The 19,741-nt window shown below is 44.6% G+C and overlaps 1 protein-coding gene across 2 annotated transcripts in view; it reads right to left on the minus strand.

The window, feature by feature from the left end:
• Positions 1-668: 668 nt before the first annotated feature.
• The window catches only part of LOC138304307 (CD59 glycoprotein-like), a 161,584-nt gene continuing 142,511 nt past the window's right edge, over positions 669-19,741 (minus strand). For both annotated transcript variants that reach the window (XM_069244258.1, XM_069244259.1), the window contains exons 3-4: positions 10,739-10,837; positions 669-1,218 (exon numbers count right to left, since the gene is read on the minus strand). In XM_069244258.1, coding sequence (XP_069100359.1) covers positions 1,109-1,218; positions 10,739-10,837 — 209 coding nt within the window. In that variant the 3' untranslated portion in view covers positions 669-1,108. The remainder of the gene's footprint in view (positions 1,219-10,738; positions 10,838-19,741) is intronic.

The following is a 19,741-nucleotide window of genomic DNA, read 5'->3' on the forward strand; positions in this document are numbered from 1 at the left end:
GTACTCCACAGCGTGGCTGGCAAGAAAGGGTATAAAAGAAGGAAATCTAATGACATGGCCTCCTTGTTCACCTGATCTGAACCCCATTGAGAACCTGTGGTCCATCATCAAATGTGAGATTTACAAGGAGGGAAAACAGTACACCTCTCTGAACAGTGTCTGGGAGGCTGTGGTTGCTGCTGCACGCAATGTTGATGGTGAACAGATCAAAACACTGACAGAATCCATGGATGGCAGGCTTTTGAGTGTCCTTGCAAAGAAAGGTGGCTATATTGGTCACTGATTTGTTTTTGTTTTGTTTTTGAATGTCAGAAATGTATATTTGTGAATGTTGAGATGTTATATTGGTTTCACTGGTAATAATAAATAATTGAAATGGGTATATATTTTTTTTTGTTAAGTTGCCTAATAATTAAGCACAGTAATAGTCACCTGCACACACAGATATCCCCCTAACATAGCTAAAACTAAAAACAAACTAAAAACTACTTCCAAAAATATTCAGCTTTGATATTAATGAGTTTTTTGGGTTCATTGAGAACATGGTTGTTGTTCAATAATAAAATTAATCCTCAAAAATACAACTTGCCTAATAATTCTGCACTCCCTGTAGAAACATAAAATATTTCTCATTAAGCACACAAAAAACAATAATGCTCCCAGACGAATTCAAATTGAAATGCCAGAATTTTATTCATGATATAGCACAACGCCTCAGTATGGTAAAAGCATTTTCCCCAATGCTTATATTGTGCAGGCTGTTGCAGGTGGCGGTCAACAGTATTGATTTTTAGTGACTGGAACAAACTTAATTTTCATCAGCAGGCTTTGATCAAGAGAAGAAACTAGAAATAGAGACACTAGAAAATAGTGACAAAAGGAAAGGCAGGCATAATAAAGAACCAGCAAGAATGAGATTCAAGGACAGGAAATGGAGTGTGGTGGAAGAAAGTGTCATGAGGTGGAGTAAGATTAATCAGCCTTGGTGCCGGGCCACCCTCGAGTCAGGCGCCCAAGAAACACTGTCGGCCACTGTCTGTTTTTAACAGAGTACGCTTTGCTTTGCCCATGCTCTTCATACAACATCTTGATTGACCGGTTTCGTTCGTTATGAGAAAGGTGATTCGTTGCAAAGGTCAGTCTGGCAGCATGTCACGTCTGGGCTGAGTGACCTGAGCTGTTCGCATTCTTCCATGGTCATGCATTTCATGAATTCAACTGTGGAGAAAACAAAATCTTTAGCTTTTATACTTTTTTTGATTTTGTAGCATTATACAAAAAGATAAAAGGAACTGTAGCAAATATTAGAGTGCATGTACGTGTGGCTTAAGGTAACAAATTACAACTTGATTGTATTTATCTTTTGTGATGCTTGTTAGTTGACTGAATCACATCTATCGGAGCTGTGGCTTCTCCTTGTGGTCCTTCCTGCAACCCCTGAGGTTTAAGAGCAGTGAAAGCTGCTGACTCATAGAAATATAAGTGGCAGAAACAAGCAATATTCAAATGCTATGGGCAGCATTGAACCCCACTGATACATCTCATTAGCTCTTAAACTTTTCAATGGTTATATTTGTCATTGGGTCTCATTCAGACCCCTGTGATTTGCCCATGAGCCAGCAAGTTCAGCGTAGGCTATGGCCTTTATTTCCATTGAGGAAGAAGACCACCTCCAAGTGTAGAGATCCCTGCGAGGTTGGCAAGGATATCTGTTCTTTCAGTGCAAATGTGGGTGTAACCGTTCTTCTGAAAGCACCGACCTTTGCTGACTGGGTGTCATGATTGATGATTCCACATTGCAAAGTATTTTGTGCCTGATGTACAAGGCCTTTTTTGTCACGAAGCATATGATTCACAAAGTCACCATATTTGCTACTGAAAAATGGCTATTTGTTATGTACCAAATCAATTTTGCATTTCGGGAACAGATTATAAACCTAAAACGAATAGTTGTTTGAAAGGAGCATGCTTAGGGCATCCTTTCCGAACAGGGATTGATTAAGGGCTGTATCAGTGTTTTTCAAATACAGTTGCAAAAGATTAAAAAGTTGCAGACCCCTAGTTGGGGTGGTAAATCATTTGCAAAAGAGAAGTGGTCTCCTCAGCATCCCTTCGTCTTTGTGAATATAATTTTTTTTTGTTGGGGAGTAGGCAGTGGTCCTGGAGACCATTGCCAATTCTCAAATAAACTTAAAAAAAGATTCTAAATAAAGCTCTATTTTCTTTAAGTAAATGAGCAGTTTTAAAACATAAGTTTACTTATTCAAAATGAGATCACAGACATTGTGGTCTGTTGACCCCAGCAGGCCACCATACTGTGATAGCTTTTAACTGTAGTGAGTTGCACTTTGCAACCTACCTCAGGAAAATTGATGAGGAAGGTCATATTGTGACACACTAGATTTCTGAATTTTGTGAACTGATCTATTAGTACATAGGTCCATTTGTAAAGTTCTTTTCTATTCACAAAAAATAATTGCGGGAATTTGCGACCAGTTTTCGTGAATGTAAATTTCACCTATCAGGCCATTCGTTCTACAAAAAGTCATAAATTGGAAGATTGTTCTGGTAGAACAAAAAACATAATTGCTGATGCTCAGGGTGCTTTCTTCCTGCATATTGGGACTATTGCTTTTCAACCACCTGGGATCCTAATGTCCCTAAATAGAGTGAGATTATTGTCAATGTGACCCTGTAGCATTATGGGAAATGGACCTTCTGGACAGTGATTTTCAGCAGCTGAGCACCCTGAACCATTGGAATCCCTGCAGTAACCATACCTCTAAAAGGGGGGCGGGGTGAACTACAAGTTTGGCTCAATGGGGCATTCACCAAAATGACCCTCTCATTCTGTAGCCATCATTATATGCAAAATCCAAAAGATAAGTTGACCACACACAATGAACGGCGATTCTCAGGGGTTACCTGCATAGAGAATTAGGATTTTATCAAAGACAAGAGGGCTAGCAACATGCATGACCTTTTATTCACCACTTTTAAGCAGCATTAAAGTTCCAGATAGAATTGCATTAAGTTATTCACACACAAAAAAAAAAAAAAATATATATATATATATATGGAAGAGATACAGGAAGCTATGTCAAACGTGCCCCTTGATGCTCTTCCGTTGGAGTTCTAGGGGCTTTATTTCCAGAACTTCAGAAGGACAAGTTAGCAGCTTTTCTAGCAGCACAGAAAGGGCAAACCCTGACTTCCTGCCAGGCTGCGACTATGATGATGTTTAAGAAAAAAGATAAATCATCGCTATCTGTCAGCTACTAAGGGCCTATCTCCCTGTTGAATTGAGATGGGAATATTTATGCTAAGATCTCATCTTCTATGCTGGGACATGTAATTTCCCCTATAGTATCTAGTAGGCAGCATGGGTTTATTCCAGGTGGGGGACAGTAGACCATATCAAGAGAGTTATCACACTGTTTTATCTCGCAGCAGCACAACAGGTCCCATTAGGCTTTGTATTATTAAAAGTGGGAAAGGACTCAATCCTGTATCCTGGCCATTCCTCTGGGCTGTCTTGAAGTGGAAGGGGTGAGGAAGGGCTTTCTTAAGGCAGTTAAAGCTTTGTATCGAGCCGCTTTCACACAGATTCGTGCAATGGGTCTGGAGTCAAACTTGATATCCATCTCCAGAGGCACAATGCAGGGGGATCCCTGCTCTCCAATACTATTTGCACTCTATATTGACCCCTTTTTTAACTGTGCTTGAGGTTTCTATTCAAATAAAGCCAATTGTACTCCAGGAAGTTGATTATAAAGTATTTGCATTTGCGGATGATGTGGCTATGGTGACAGCAGACCCACGTATCACAATGTTAAAAATCGAAAGGTTGGCTACGGAATTTTGGATCTACTCTGGCTATAAGTTGAATCAAGACAAAACTCAGATTATTTGCTCGGACATGATCAGGATGGGGATCTCTGGGTGATGCAAGAGGCTATTTACTTAGGGGTCAGAGTCACGGCGGCAGTGGATCATTTAGTGGCCTTAAATTCAGTTCCATTGTTGGGTAAGGTTAAAACTGACTTGGGCAGGATACACCATTTAAATCTCTCACTCTTGGGTCTCTGCAATGTTCTGAAAATGAATGTTCTCCCAAAAGTTTTGTATCTTTTCCGGTCCATCCCATTGGAAACGGCAGGGTTTGGCTGGGTAAGCTGGAGGCTATAAGGAGTAATGTAGGGGTTATTGAAGACCTCGAAAAGCTATGAAATATTTGACACTCCAGAGGCTGTGGGGCGGGTGGTCAGCACCCAACATTTCTCTTTATTATGTGGCATGCACTTTACAGCATATGGGTATCTTGATCACGGGTGAGGTGGGACTTGGGCCGGCAGAATACCCTACGATTTATTAAATGACTCTGGGTTTGGTGGGAAAAGACTGTCCAGTCGGAATATTAGAACTGAGCTACAACAAGAAAAGCAGCATACAGGAAATGGGGACAGGTCCGGCGTTGGTTGCATCTCAGGAGGATTGGTTTTTATACTCCCCTGTCTTTCAGGATGCAGTTATGAACGGTGGGAGGCAGAAAGGCATAACCATGTTGGGCGATCTGTTTGAGGGGTCTCAGCTCAGCTCATTCTCAGATTTGCAGATACAATATGATATCCCCAGACAATACTTTTCAAGTATTTATAGCTACGCGACTTTCTTCACTGTTGGAGAAACTCCCTTTAATAGTTGCATTATATGAATTATTGATTGATACTCGGAGGATGATTTTACGGTCCAGAATGAGAAGTGGGACTCTCGTTTTGCTAGAGGGTGTCTGGTTGGAAGAATCACTAGTTTGAAGTGTCAGCATTTCAAGACAGATTTTAATTTCTATTATATACCAGCAAAGGTCTCTAAATGGGGAAGTTCAAATGGTAAATGTAACCGCTGTGGGGCAGACATGGCTGAGAGTATTCACATGTTTTTTGCCTGTCCCAAGTTGGTATCTTTTGTTTCAGGTATAGAGGTGTTTCTTAGCAATATTATTGAAGGGCATATCAGCGTCACGCCGTCCATGGTGTTATCGAGGATAGCTGAGGAAGGAGGAGGGAACAAAGCTGTAAAGAGAGAGCGATGCCTCATATTTGTAGTGATGGCTGTTGCTCAATTATGTATAGCTTCGGACTAGCTGAAACCAGATTCACCTTGTGAGAAAGTAGCCTCTTTCTAGCCTTGTTACCCCCACTTTTGGCCTGTTTGTGAGTGTATGTCAGGGTGTTTTCACTGTCTCACTGGTATCCTGCTAGCCAGGGCCCAGTGCTCATAGTGAAGACCCTATGTTTTCAGTATGTTTGTTATGTGTCACTGGGACCCTGCTAGTCAGGACCCCAGTGCTCACACGTTTGTGACCTATAGGTATGTGTTCCCTGTGTAATGCCTAACTGTCTCACTGAGGCTCTGCTATCCAGAACCTCAGTGGTTATGCTCTCTGTACAAATTGTCACTAATAGGCTAGTGACCAATTTCACCAATTCATATTGGCATACTGGAACACCCTTATAATTCCCTAGTATATGGTACTGAGGTACCCAGGGTATTGGGGTTCCAGGAGATCCCTATGGGCTGCAGCATTTCTTTTGCCACCCATAGGGAGCTCTGACAATTCTTACACAGGCCTGCCACTGCAGCCTAAGTGAAATAGCGTCCACGTTATTTCACAGCCATTTTACACTGCACTTAAGTAACTTCTAAGTCACCTATATGTTTAACCTTTACCTAGTAAAGGTTGGGTGCTAAGTTACTTAGTGTGTGGGCACCCTGGCACTAGCCAAGGTGCCCCCACATTGTTCAGGGCCAATTCCCCAGACTTTGTGAGTGCGGGGACACCATTACACGCGTGCACAACACATAGGTCACTACCTATGTGTAGCTTCACAATGGTAACTCCGAATATGGCCATGTAACATGTCTAAGATCATGGAATTGCCCCACCAATGCCATCCTGGTATTGGGGAGACAATCCTATGACTCCCCGGGTCTCTAGCACAGACCCGGGTACTGGCAAACTGCCTTTTCAGGGGTTTCACTGCAGCTGCTGCTGCTGCCAACCCCTCAGACAGGTTTCTGCCCTCCTGGGGTCCAGCCAGGCTTGGCCCAGGAAGGCAGAACAAAGGACTTCCTCAGAGAGAGGGTGTTACACCCTCTCCCTTTGGAAAAGGGTGTTAAGGCAGGGGAGGAGTAGCCTCCCCCAGCCTCTGGAAATGCTTTCATGGGCACAGACGGTGCCCATTTCTGCATAAGCCAGTCTACACCGGTTCAGGGACCCCTCAGCCCTGCTCTGGCGCGATACTGGACAAAGGAAAGGGGAGTGACCACTCCCCTGACCTGCACCTCCCCTGGGAGGTGCCCAGAGCTCCTCCAGTGTGCTCCAGACCTCTGCCATCTTGGAAACAGAGGTGCTGCTGGCACACTGGACTGCTCTTAGTGGCCAGGGCCTGCAGGTGACGTCAGAGACTCCTTCTGATAGGCTCCTTCAGGTTTTGCTAGCCTATCCTCTCTCCTAAGTAGCCAAACCTCCTTTTCTGGCTATTTAGGGTCTCTGCTTTTGGGGAATTCCTTAGATAACAAATGCAAGAGCTCATCAGAGTTCCTCTGCATCTCTCTCTTCACCTTCTGCCAAGGAATCGACTGCTGACCGCGCTGGAAGCCTGCAAAACTGCAACAAAGCAGCAAAGACGACTACTGCGACATTGTAACGCTGATCCTGCCGCCTTCTTGACTGTTTTCCTGGTGGTGCATGCTGTGAGGGTAGTCTGCCTCCTCTCTGCACTAGAAGCTCCGAAGAAATCTCCTGTGGGTCGACGGAATCTTCCCCCTGCAACCGCAGGCACCAAAGAACTGCATCACCGGTCCTCTGGGTCTCCTCTCAGCACGACGAGCGAGGTCCCTTGAACTCAGCAACTCTGTCCAAGTGACTCCCACAGTCCAGTGACTCTTCAGTCCAAGTTTGGTGGAGGTAAGTCCTTGCCTCCCCACGCTAGACTGCATTGCTGGGAACCACGTGATTTGCAGCTACTCCGGCTGCTGTGCGCTCACCGAGGATTTCCTTTGTGCACAGGCAAGCCTGGGTCCCTGGCACTCTAACCTGCATTGCACGACCTCCTGAGTTGTCCTCCGGCGGCGTGGGACTCTCTTGTGCAACTTCGGGTGAGCACTGATTCACTCCACTTTGTAGTGCCTGTTCCAGCACTTCTACGGGGGATGCTTGCTTCTGAGAGGGCTCCTTGTCTTGCTGGATGTCCCCTCTGTCCCTTCACGCAATTGGTGACATCCTGGTCCCTCCTGGGCCACAGCAGCATCCAAAAACCTTAACCATGAGCTTTGCAGCTAGCAAGGCTTGTTTGTAGTCTTTCTGCGGGAAAACACGTCTGCACGACTCTTCATGACGTGGGACATCCATCCTCCAAAGGGGAAGTTTCTAGCCCTTGTCGTTCTTGCAGAATCCACAGCTTCTACCATCCAGTGGCAGCTTCTTTGCACCCACAGCTGGCATTTCCTGGGCATCTGCCCACTCCCGACTTGATCGTGACTTTTGGACTTGGTCCCCTTGCTCCACAGGTACTCTCATCTGGAAATCCATCGTTGTTGCATTGCTGGTGTTGGTCTTTCCTGCAGAATTCCCCTATCACGACTTCTGTGCTCCTTGGGGAACTTAGGTGCACTTTGCACCCACTTTTCAGGGTCTTGGGGTGGGCTATTTTTCTAACCCTCACTGTTTTCTTGCAGTCCCAGCGACCCTCTACAAGGTCACATAGGTTTGGGGTCCATTCATGGTTCGCATTTCACTTCTAGAGTATATAGTTTGTGTTGCCCCTATCCCTATGTGCCCCCATTGCATCCTATTGGGACTATACATTGTTTGCACTGTTTTCTATTGCTATTACTGCATATTTTGGTATTGTGTACATATATCTTGTGTATATTTGCTATCCTCATACTGAGGGTACTCACTGAGATACTTTTGGCATGTTGTCATAAAAATAAAGTACCTTTATTTTTAGTATATCTGTGTATTGTGTTTTCTTATGATATTGTGCATATGACACTAGTGGTACTGTAGGAGCTTCACTCGTCTCCTAGATCAGCCTAAGCTGCTCTGCTAAGCTACCTTTTCTATCAGCCTAAGCTGCTAGACACCCCTCTACACTAATAAGGGATACCTGGGCCTGGTGCAAGGTGTAAGTACCTATTTGTACCCACTACAAGCCAGTCCAGCCTCCTACACCCTTATATTCCACCCAACCCTCTAGTGTAAGGCTTACTGGTCTGTGCCAGCCTGCCACTAACAGACAGGTTTCTGACCCCATGGGGGAGAGCCTTTGTGCTTTCTGGAGTCTAGGACAAAGCCTGCTCTGGGTGGAGGTGCTTCACACCTCCCCTCTTCAGGAACTGCAACACTTTGCAGAGAGCCTCAAAGGCTCCTGCCTTGGATTACACTGCCCCAGGGCACTCCAGCGAGTGGAGATGCCCCTCCCTGGATCAAGCCTCACTTTTGGGGCAGGTCTGGCAGGAAAATTAGTAAACACCAGGAGATGTGCCCATCCCAGCCAGGACTACCCCTAGGGTGCCCAGAGCTGAGGAGAACCCCTCCTGACAGAATCCTTCATCTTGTTTTGGAGGATAGTAGCCAATAGGGTTAGGAATTTGCCCCCTTCCCCAAAGTGAGTGGGCACAAGAAGGGTATAGCCACCCTCAGGGTCAGTAGCCATTGGCTACTGCCCTCTGACCCCTGCAATGCCCCTAAATCTATTATTTAGGGGCACCCCTGAACCTTGCTTTTAAGATTCCTGGTGACCTAAAAAGAAGAAGGACTGAAGAGCCACACCAGCAACGAAGTCTCCAGATGAGAACTGACATGCCCCAGCCCTACTGCTCCAAGACTCCTGCTACAAGATGACAATTCGTCCTGCAGAACCAGTGACCTCTACAACCCTGTGAGGACTGCCTGCCTACCCAGTACTATGATCTCCCGAGGACAGCGGCCCTCTTCACAAAAAACCTCCAAAAAGGACTCAAAAATTACCCCGGATCCGTGAGTCCTGCCCATCTGCACTCAACACCCACAGCCCAAGTCCAGGTGGCACATCAGACCAGAGAAAATACCCAGCGATTCCAACATCAAGTCCTCCCTGGGTTGACCCCACCTGACCAACACAACAACGCCTGCAACCTAAATCCAGAGGACCCCCTTGACCGCGACCGGATACGGGGAAGATTACCCGATACCTATAGCTGGCCTTGGGGAACCCAACCGATGGTCCAACAAGGTCTAGTGGGCTTTCTACTTACCTGCACAGTAGTTGGATTTCTTCATGCCTTCATCATCTTTGTAAACCCAGTGGTTCCTTCATTCAAAAGCATTTTGTGCCCAACCCTATGTTTGCACCCTGCACTCGGTTGCCCTGTGCCGCTGAAGGTGTGTCTTTGATGCTGACCTGTGCCCCCCACCCCGGTGCCGATCTAAAGCCCCCAGGTCTGTGCCCTGAAGTCACCAGTACTTCCCTGCAAGCTGCTTCTTTCTGGGTTCCCCCTGTCTCCATAGGATTTCATTGGATGCCCGACACCAACTTTGACCTCTGCACCCGGCCAGCTCTGTGTTGCTGGTGATGCACCCCTGGTGTCTTACAAAACTTTGCCCTGTGGACACCTTTACCCCGGAGACTGGGATCGTAATTTGAGAACTTACCTGCACACTGTGTTGTTACTTTTTCTCCCATAGGACTGCATTGCTTTCTATGAGAAATTGCACTGTCTATTTTTGAAATTGAAAAGTATTACTCTCCTGTAAACTGTTTTACCTGTGAATTTTAAGCAAAGTGCATTTGATAGTTGAAAGTGATACATTCTTGAAACTGTACTTACCTGCAACAAAGATCCTTTTGATTCTGGAAACAAAGTCACAAAATATCTTTTTGATACATTTGCATGCAGTTAGTCATTGGGTGTGTGTCTCATTTCTTGACTGTGTGTGTACCACAAATGCTTAGCACTACCCTCTGATAAGCCTACTGCTCAACCACACTACCACATTAGAGAGCATTAGTATTATCTACTTTAGCCTCTGTAATGCCACTGGGGATCCACTGGATTCTATGCACAATATTCCTTGTTTTGGAATAGTACATACAGAGCCGCTTTCTACATCACAGAAAACAACACAGGGGGCAATATCACAAGAAGCTATTTTGTAGGTTATTAGGCACAACAAGGGAAACCAAGGTGTCTACATGCAGAATGAGCCCAACAACTATATATAGGTAAGAACCTGTTTCTTTTAAATGTTTAATATATTTGGAAATTAGTGGAATGCCACTGCATAGATAGAGGCTTACTAGCACCAGAAACTGGTGTGGCACAATAGAATTACAGGACTCAAATGCAGAGCAAAAAATCTATCATTAAAGCACTCGACTGGACTCCACTGGAGACACAACAAAAGGTTCTGAGATAAAGCAATGCTATCACATAAAGTGGACATGTATCAGTCAATTGCCATCTGGAGGGCAAGTCCAGAAAAAAGCAGAAATTGAGAACTTCATAGGTCATTCAACATCACTGATATGCCCCTTAGTCATCTGTAAAATAAACCATGATTATGTGATAAACGTGTAACCCACTGCTCTTCCAAACCAGACCTAGTGTGTGTGGGGAGGGGTAATGTCATAGTCATGCCAAAAATGAAATATCATAAAACATTGTCTAGTTAAATGATTCTTTTACTTACTGAAATCCACAAATTCGAAAAAGCAAGCATTCATAGGAGAAGGACATTGAATTGTTCTTACTGCGTCTAGTCCACCTGAGTAACATATGATGGCTTCACCTAAATGAGATAAGAGACAATTAGAGAACAGAGGAGAGGAGAGGAGAAGAAGGGAGGGGAGTTGAGGGAAAATGAGTGCCAATGTGTCAAAATGCTACACCTCCCCAAGTGAGACGTAACAAGGAGCAAGAGCTATGTTTCTCCTCAATACCTTCTCTTTCTAGGTGTGCTGCATTTTGTATTTTTCAGCACGCATAGAAAGAGGAAAATGCGTCCAAGGATGGGTCCCTTCTTGCACAAAACAAACCTGCTGACAACACAGGCACCCTTGCAGCATGGTGAAAGGGAGTCTGTGTTGGCGCTAGGCAGCACATTGTGCAGCCCACTAATTACCTAAGAGAGTATCCATGCAATTGGGCAGGTATGAAGGTGTGTGGTCCCTAAGGTACTTATAAGAAGAGCCAAGTCTTCAGCTTCTTGTTGAGCTCAAGAAGAGATGTGTAGGTTTTGATGTGTCCATCTTTTAGGTGGGATGTAGGAGAATGAGTGATCTCCAGTCTTGCTTTTGTGGATGCGGGGAGTGTGTGAGAGTGAGAGTAAAGCAGAGCATAGGTGTCTGGAGGGCTGGTGAAAGTCTATGCTTCTGTTAAGGTATTCTGGTACTATGTTGTGTAGAGTGTTACGACTCGGTCGTCCCATTTCCAGGGGGCGCTGTAAGGGGACTGTCAGAAGCCTGGGAATCACCTTAAACACTTATCTAGAGTCCCTTGCTGACTCATGTTTGTTTCTCCTTTCACCATGGTACACTTGTGTAGGACTACATTTGCTTCCTAGGACTGCAAATCCCATAATGCACAGCCTGGTAGTCAGGAAAGCCCAGATTCTGTTTCCCATTGTTTTCTATGGTAGAAGTCCAGATGCACCTTTTCACTGGATCCTCTCCTCCAGGACTTGCAAGTGTCCGAAACTACACACACCTGTGACCTCTCCTGTGCAGCCCAGCTGGGAACTGCTCATAAGCAGCCATTTCCTCAAGCTCCCCGTCGTGCATCGGACTTCGATTCCTTTGTGTTACAGACCCTTTGTCAGATGGTGTTCCAGTTTTGTTCCTGTTCCTGTTCTGTTTCAGCTTGATCCTGTTTCCTGTTTCTCTGCCCTGTTCCTGCTTGTTCCAGCCAGAGTCTGCTCCCTACTTCTTAGCCTTGTACCTGTTTGTTTCTTCCAGAGCCTGCTCCCTGTTTCTCTGCCCTGCTCCTGCCGTGTTTCAGCCTGAACCTGCTCTCTGTTTCCCAGTCCTGTTTACTGCTCATTTCCTACTCCCTGTACTCCAGTCCTGTCCTTGCCTGTTCCAGCCAGAGCCTGTTCTCAGTTTCCCAGTCCTGTCTCTGTTTGTCCCAGCCAGAAGTTTGCGCCCTGTTTTCAAGTCCTAGTCCCGCCTTTGTTTCAGCCTGAGCCTGTTCCTAGTTCTAGCCTCTGCCTCTTTGTTTGTTCCCTTCTGATTCTGTTTCTTCTTGGTTCTTTGTGTCTGGTAAGTGTTCTATCAGTCTTCACCAGTGTATACGTGTCCTCCTGTGTACTGGGGTTGGCTCCTGGTTTCCAGGAGGCAATTCCAGCCCCCATCCTTGTCCAGTGTTATACGTTGTCTTTCGTGCCTAACAGTGACAGTGTGCTATTGCTGTTTTCTCAGGAATCGCCACTGTGTTTCCAGCTGGACCCACAAGAGCGTGTCCTGTGTATGTAAGTACTATCCTTGTTTGTGCTCTAGGGTCCAGAGACAGAATCACTTCTGCTGCCTCCTTTCTATGAGGCTGGCAGGGTGACTATCTGTAAGAGCAAACTGCACATAGGCATTGAGATTCCCTGTCACTGTGGGAGGTTCTGTGCCTTACTCTGTGTACAACCCCAGCGTGTTTGTCCACTGGTAATCCGTTTCCTGTTTGTTCACACAAGGGTTGCTCTGCTTTTACTTTCCTGTTTCCTGTGCCTGTCCATAGCTGTCCTTTCCGTGTATGCCTTTAGATGCTCTTCTGCCCCAGCACACTACCTCTCTAGGATATTTGGTGACCTCAAGGGGTGTCCCAGCCAGAGTCCTGATCAGACCCACCTGGAACCGTGACATAGGGATTTGTAAGTGTGCTTGAGAAGTTTGAATTGGCTGCTCTTGTGAATAGGGAGCAAGTGAAGCTTTCTGAGGTTTAGTGTGACATGGGTGCAGCATGGGAAGTCAATTATGAGTCTTGCAGCGGTGCTCTAGATGTTCTAGAGTCTATGTAGGAGTTGTTTGGAGATTCCAGTGTAGAGAGTGTTGCTGCAGTCCAGCTGGATGGTGATCAGTGCCTAAGTGAGGGCCGTCTAGTATTCTGAGACAAGCATTTGAAGATCTTTCACATCATGCGTAGGATGTGGAAGCAGGAGGAGTAGAATGTGCTGACTCAAGCCTTCACGCTGAGCTTGTCATCTAGGATGATTCCTAGATTTCCTGTATGGTCTATGGTTTTGGGTGTCTATCCAAGCTCCAACAGCTGCCCGATAATCCCATGGGAAGGTCTTGTTGCTGAAAACCAGTACTTCCCTCTTGTCTGAGTTGAGCTTCAACTAGTTGATTGCATCCAGTCTGGTACCGCGGTCATGCAGTAGGTGAAGTTGGTTCTGGTGGTGGTTATCTTGTCTGTCAGGGATAGGATGAGTTGGGTGTCAGCATAGGAGATGACAGTGATCTGTTGTGATGGGATGCTGTTGGCGATAGTGGTCATGTATATTATGAAGTGGGTGGGGTGGAAGGACGATTCCTGTGGGACTCCACATATCAGTTTCTTGGCCTCTGGTGTGAAAGGTGTCAGCCTGACTCTTTAGGTTCTTCCCCTGAGGAAGGAACAGATCCATTTGAGAGTGGATCCTTGTATGCCAATCTTGTGGAGTCTTCTAATGCAGTTGTTGTGGAAGACAGTGTCAAGGGCATGGAAAGGTCGAGCAGGACTGGCACCACTGTTTCTCCTCTGCACAGGATGATTCCAATGTCGCTGGTGGCAGCGATGAGTGCTGTTTCAATGCTGTGGTTCTTGCTGAATCCTAATTCAGTGTTGTCTAGAAAATAATAAAGTTTGAGGTGAGTTGTGCGCTGCTTGTTGCTGGCCTTTTCACTTTGGCTGGATAGGGGAGCAGGGAGATGGGTCAGAAGTTGCTCAGTTAAAATGGCTCGGGCTTCTTGAGGAGGGCATTGATGTTTTCAAGTTGCCATTCATCTGAAAAAGTGGTTGGCATTAAGGAGGTGTTGATGATGTGGGTCACAGTGGTGCTGATTGGTGATGTTCCCAGGTTGTAAAATATATGTGCTAGGGACATGAGTGGATGGTCCGCATTACAGCAGCTGTGTTGCTTCTGGTGAGGGTTGTCCAGTCATTCAGGTGGCTGTTTTGGTTAATGATGGATAGGGTAGCAATTAATTCCTTGGGGTTGGGTTGGTGTGGGAAGTTGCTTTAGATGTTTGCAATTGGCCACTGGTCGAGATTTCACTAGTGTGTGATAAGATTGAAAACATTATCCCCTGGTTTATTCCCCCTGAGTCAGTGATTAGTTTGATTTATGTAGTAGAGCTATTTGTTTTGTTTTTGTGGGAATGGCTTGCTCTAATATAATTGTAAGGGAGGGTCTGCCATTGCAATTTGCTCAAAGCTGTGTCATAGAGTGCTGCACTAGGAATTGTCGGTTGATGTCTGTGCCATGCTGGTATTGGTTATCCTGTCAGCAATACTGTGCTGTGAAAGGCTGGTAAATTTGTGTCTCATTGATGTTGGATACTAGAATTAATGCATATTTCATTGTAATTTGCTTACACTGCCATTATTTAAATTAAGATCATTGATTTTGATTCAACCAATTACAGTAAAGATGCAATGCTTTAAGAATTGAGAGATTTAGTTAGTGGTGATATAAGAGTGGATGTCCGGGAGGGTTAGGATGTTCCTCCATAGCGTTCACCAGGACACTACATGGTCACAAATGTTGGACTTCATACATGTGTTTGGCATAAAGCATGGAACAGGATCACTTAGAAAGAAGGGCATTACAATTTCCCCCACACATTACTTTTAATTTGAGGGTAAATGAAAATCTGACAAAGAGTATTGTATGATATGAAGCATTCAGCTAGACCAGCTCAGTATAATAGAGCCGCACATAAGAAAGATAAGGTGAAAATATCAGGCCAAGACAAAGAATAGGATGCATAGCAAAATAGGATAGAGAACAGCAACAATGGAAAAGAGACATGTTTAAAGGTGTATTGATGTTCCCGGCTCTGTCTAACGAGTGCACACAGAAAATGAAAGACCAAAAGGGGGTGATATAGATGCATAGATTGAGACGAGTAAAGATAGTGTTTCTAGTGATGTTTTTCTGGAGGATTTTCTAACTTCACTTCACAACCACCTCTATACAACATAGTTCCCATGGCTGGAGGGAACCAACCACCTGTTGATCCGAATGCAGGTGCACCTGACGTCAAATTGCAGTAGCAGTAGTTCCTCACCCTCCTGATACCCCAGCTCAAGTAGTGGGAAACCCAATCACTTTGCCTACAGAGGCAGGGGTGCTACTTAATCTGAGTGCCCCATAACCAGCGGCAGAAACCTTAGTTAGTCCAGTTACTGTTACAACTCCAAGCTTGCATATGATTGTTATCACCCCAGGAACATCAGGAGTTTTTCCTACAACATACCCACCTGTGGTTGTCTAGCCCCCAAGTATGTTAGGTATTGTAGGTCCAGTAGATTTGGTTGTAAGACCCCAAATAGTGAGAATTGATTAGACCTGACAGCCTCAACGAGAGTCTGCCCCAAAAATGTTGCCTGTTTGCCTTATATTTTTGCTGATTTATTTTTTTTGGCCTTAGGAATCTGCCAACGAGCTCTAAAGTGCATGCGCTTCTCCACTAAAACATGATTTGATTGATTGATTGATGTATCCACAATTGGCACATTTAATGTACTTATAATTTACTTATAAGTCCCTAGTAAAGTGCACTCTGTGTGCCCAGGGCCTGTAAATAAAATGCTACTAGTGGACCTGCAGCACTGATTGTGCCACCCCCACAAGTAGCACTTTAAACATGTCCCAGGCCTGTCACTGCAGAGCCTGTGTGTACAGCTTACACTGCCATGTTGATGTGGTATTTAAAATCCCTTGCCAAGCCTTAAACCCTGTTTTTATTAAATACAAGTCACCCTAAGGTAAGCCCTAGGTAGCCCATGGTGAGGGAGCTATGTAATCAAAAAGTAGGATATGTACTTGTATGTTGTACATGTCCTGGTATTGAACAAATGTCCAAATTATTTTTTCACTTCTGAGAGGCCTACTTCTCTCATAGGTTAACATTGGGGATTCCTTAGTTCATTTAAAATGCTGTAATTCCTAATTAAGAGAAGGTAGATATGCCATGTTTAGTACCTATGGAATCACAGTGCCAACTCCCCTTTAATGGTAAAGTTGGATTTGTTACTGCTATTCCGAAAATGCCACTTTTAGAAAGTTAGGCACTTTACTGCTTTTAGCCACTTGGTGTCTGCTGCCTCTCTCTGATCATCTGTTGGTCTGTGTGACAGTTCACTTTGAGTATCTCTTTTAGACATCCCCACATAAATGGAGATTAGGTGGTTCTGACGGGACATCCATATCCTGCTGGGACATCCTGGGCAGGATGGGAGGGAGGAGGAGGCCACAGCCTCACACTCACAGATGAATGGGTTTTGTCCTGCAAACAAAGAAAGGGTTGCATACCCCCCAGTAGTGAGTCTGGAGCCAGGGCAGGAAGAAAGGACCTGCATTCACTTCAAATACCCTTCTTTGAAGCCACCCAACTTTAAAGTACTTTAAAGTCATAACTGGGAATAAGTACTGGACTTCTGACCCTATCAACTCAGTACACTTCTGGACCTCAAACCATCTACCAAGAAGAACTGCTGTGCTTAAGGACTGCCACTCTGCAGGACTGCTGCTCTGGAAGACTGCTGACTTGCTATGCTGCCCTGCTGCCTGCTGCTCTCCCTGACTGTACCTTCTTCACTTGAACCCAGAGTGGCTCCAAGGGCTAGCAGACTAGCCTCCTGTTCTTAGAAGTCTCAGGGACATCAAAGACTTCCATTCTGCTCCTGGTTGATTGGAAGTGAACCTGGGTACTTGCCCCAGTAGAACCAATGTATCCTCTGCCTCAAGAACAGAAGCTACACTTCACCGCTGTTGCAGGAACAGACCCAGTGCATTGCACTTGGAACTAGTGCATCGCCATCGGAACCGCTGCATCGCTAACATGACAGCGAGAGATGATTTACATGTCCCCTGGACTGCATGGAGCAATCTGGCACATTGACATTGCAGCAAATGGATCTCGGAACCGGTACGTCACTTCCAGAACCAGTACATCACCATTGTTGCATGGAGAAAACCAATGCATCGCCTCAACTGCGGGATCGACCCTGATGCATGGCCCGGCAGCACCCCTCATCTCATTGTTTGTGGCCAGGATTAAGGTACTTTTGCTCAGCGGGCTCTTCTTGGGTCTTGTATCCGGCTCGTGCTCTATCCTGGTGGCCTGAACTTTTGACATTGTCCCAGTCCAGTGTGAACAAGTATCCCAATAGACGTTTATTGTTTCTACGCATTATCTTTAAAAATTCAGATCTCTATTTCGACGTATTGTTTTTTTGACATTTTGGTCTTATTTTGTTCATAAAAATAATCATTTATTTTTCTAAACTGGTCTGTTACTGGTTTTCTCTATGTTACTGTTTGATGTTTTGCACAAATACTTTACAAATTGCTTCTTATGTTAAGCTTGCCTGCTGTGTGTCAGGCTCAAGAGGGTGAGCACAGGTATATTTATGATGTGAGTCTGACTTACCCTGAGTAGGCTTGTGGTTCCTGCTTGGACAGAGTGCATACTTCTTCCAACCAGAAACACCATTTCTAACAGAATCCCTATTGAATATGTGACTACAGAGTAGATGAGTGATAGTCCTGCAACATAAGATCTCACAGGCCAATTTGATGTTATAAGGCTAAGAGTAGAATTGGACAAAATTGTAAAAGGAAATTTAGAGAGGGACGTTGTTGACAAGAGAAGCTGTTGTTCCTGTGCGGATACGCTTATGAATTTCATTTAACTTTAGAAAGAGTTACTGCAGAATATGGAGTTGATATATCTAAGAGTCAGAATTTACGGAAAAATGTCAGAATGTTTGGACAAGACGATACACTTAGCAAAATGAGAACCACTATATTAAAGACCCATTTGAAGGAATTAGGGTCAGATGTACTAAATTGAGGGTGTGTGATTTCCTAATTGGGAATTTTAGCAATTCGCCATTAGGAATTCACAAACTGTGATGTACTAAGCTGTGTTTGACACTGTTTGCAATTCCCAGTGGGTCGCAAATGGACCTGCCTCATCAATATTCATGAGGCAGGTCGCAATTTACGACCTTTTGTGACTTGCCACAATCACAGGAATGGTAGCCTGCTGGGGGCAGCAGACCACTATGTCTGTAATTTCTTTTTAAATAAAGCAATTGTATTGTAATGCCACTTGGGATACATTACAACAACAAAAATTTAAAGTTTTATTTTTATTTTTTAGGAGTAGGCAGTGGTCGCTAGGACCACTGCCTGTTCTTTAAAAATGTTGGTGCCCACATTCACAAAGAGGAAGAGGTCCACTGTGGACCCCTTCCCGTTTGCAAATGAGCTAACACCTCCTTCATGGAGTCAGTAAAATATGAATGTTTTGAGACTGAATTCCAGTCATTAAACATTCATATGCAACTTGCTATTAGGAAGGGATTGCCCTTCCTAATACCGACGCACAAACCATATTTTCTGATTCGGTAATAGGTTACTGAGTCGCAAAAGAAGCTTAGTACATGGCAAAAGGCTATTTAGTGGTCACAAATGGCCTGATTCGCCCTTAGTGGCCCTTAGTGTCTAGTATGGAAAGGTGGAGTAATATCCAGAATCTTAGGGATAAGTGGGCTAAGAGGTAAAAGAAGCAGCAGAAAGTTACAGATCGGTGAGGGACATAGGCAGATGGTAGTAAAAGTGGTACTAGGACACAAGCTTATGTCTTAAGAGTTGCATGTTGGTGAATATGTGCAAGCACCATGGAGCCAATGTGATCTTTTAAATTTCAGAAATGATTTTTCGAGGTTGAGGGAGTATCCTGACTACTGGAAAACTCTAGTTGATAGGTTTGTGAAAATTTCAAAGGTGCCATGGTAACTGATTGTTTGGCATTGTTGTAGCAAAGTGATTTGTGGGACCAAGGTAAAGTAATGGTTGAATAGCCAGATGATTAGCCCCTGAGAGATGTGATCCACGCAGCAGCTGCACTGAATATGGAAAAGTATAATCAGATGATACATTTCTTGAAGATGAAAGTTCCCCTAGAAAGATATTGATTGGCTGAAAATATCAAGGTGCACTCAGGAGCTGGATGAGACAGTTTATGTTTATTATGAGTGTCTTATGTAAACGCTTGGCCAGTGTAGTGGACTTAACAACCCAGAGAAGGGAAATACTGTAAAGCTTGTTTTGGGCCTGCATCCAGAGATTAGTTCTCAAATTAATCAGAATGTGGTTTGTTTGTCACCCAAGTATCTCAATGAGATTCATAGGTGTGCTAGGTACAACACTAATGATTGAGCCAGAAGAAAATTGAAGAGAAATAAATATTGGCACAGATAAAGTTAGCCCAGAAGTGATTTCAAAATGTTCAGTATGTGGCACATACAAATACAGATTATGGTCTGGAGTTGGTGCTGGAATGCAGGAAAATGGTTATCAAGGAAACAGACAGTTAATGAATAATGGGAATTGTGTCCCAAGAGGTGGAGGTCATGGAGTGTTTACTGATCTGAGCACTGGGATGGACGTAACTACTCTCAAAATGTTGGTTCCATGTGATTATTATAAGTT

The sequence above is a fragment of the Pleurodeles waltl genome, chromosome 7 (assembly GCF_031143425.1).
Source record: "Pleurodeles waltl isolate 20211129_DDA chromosome 7, aPleWal1.hap1.20221129, whole genome shotgun sequence".
NCBI classification, from domain to species: Eukaryota; Metazoa; Chordata; class Amphibia; order Caudata; family Salamandridae; genus Pleurodeles; species Pleurodeles waltl.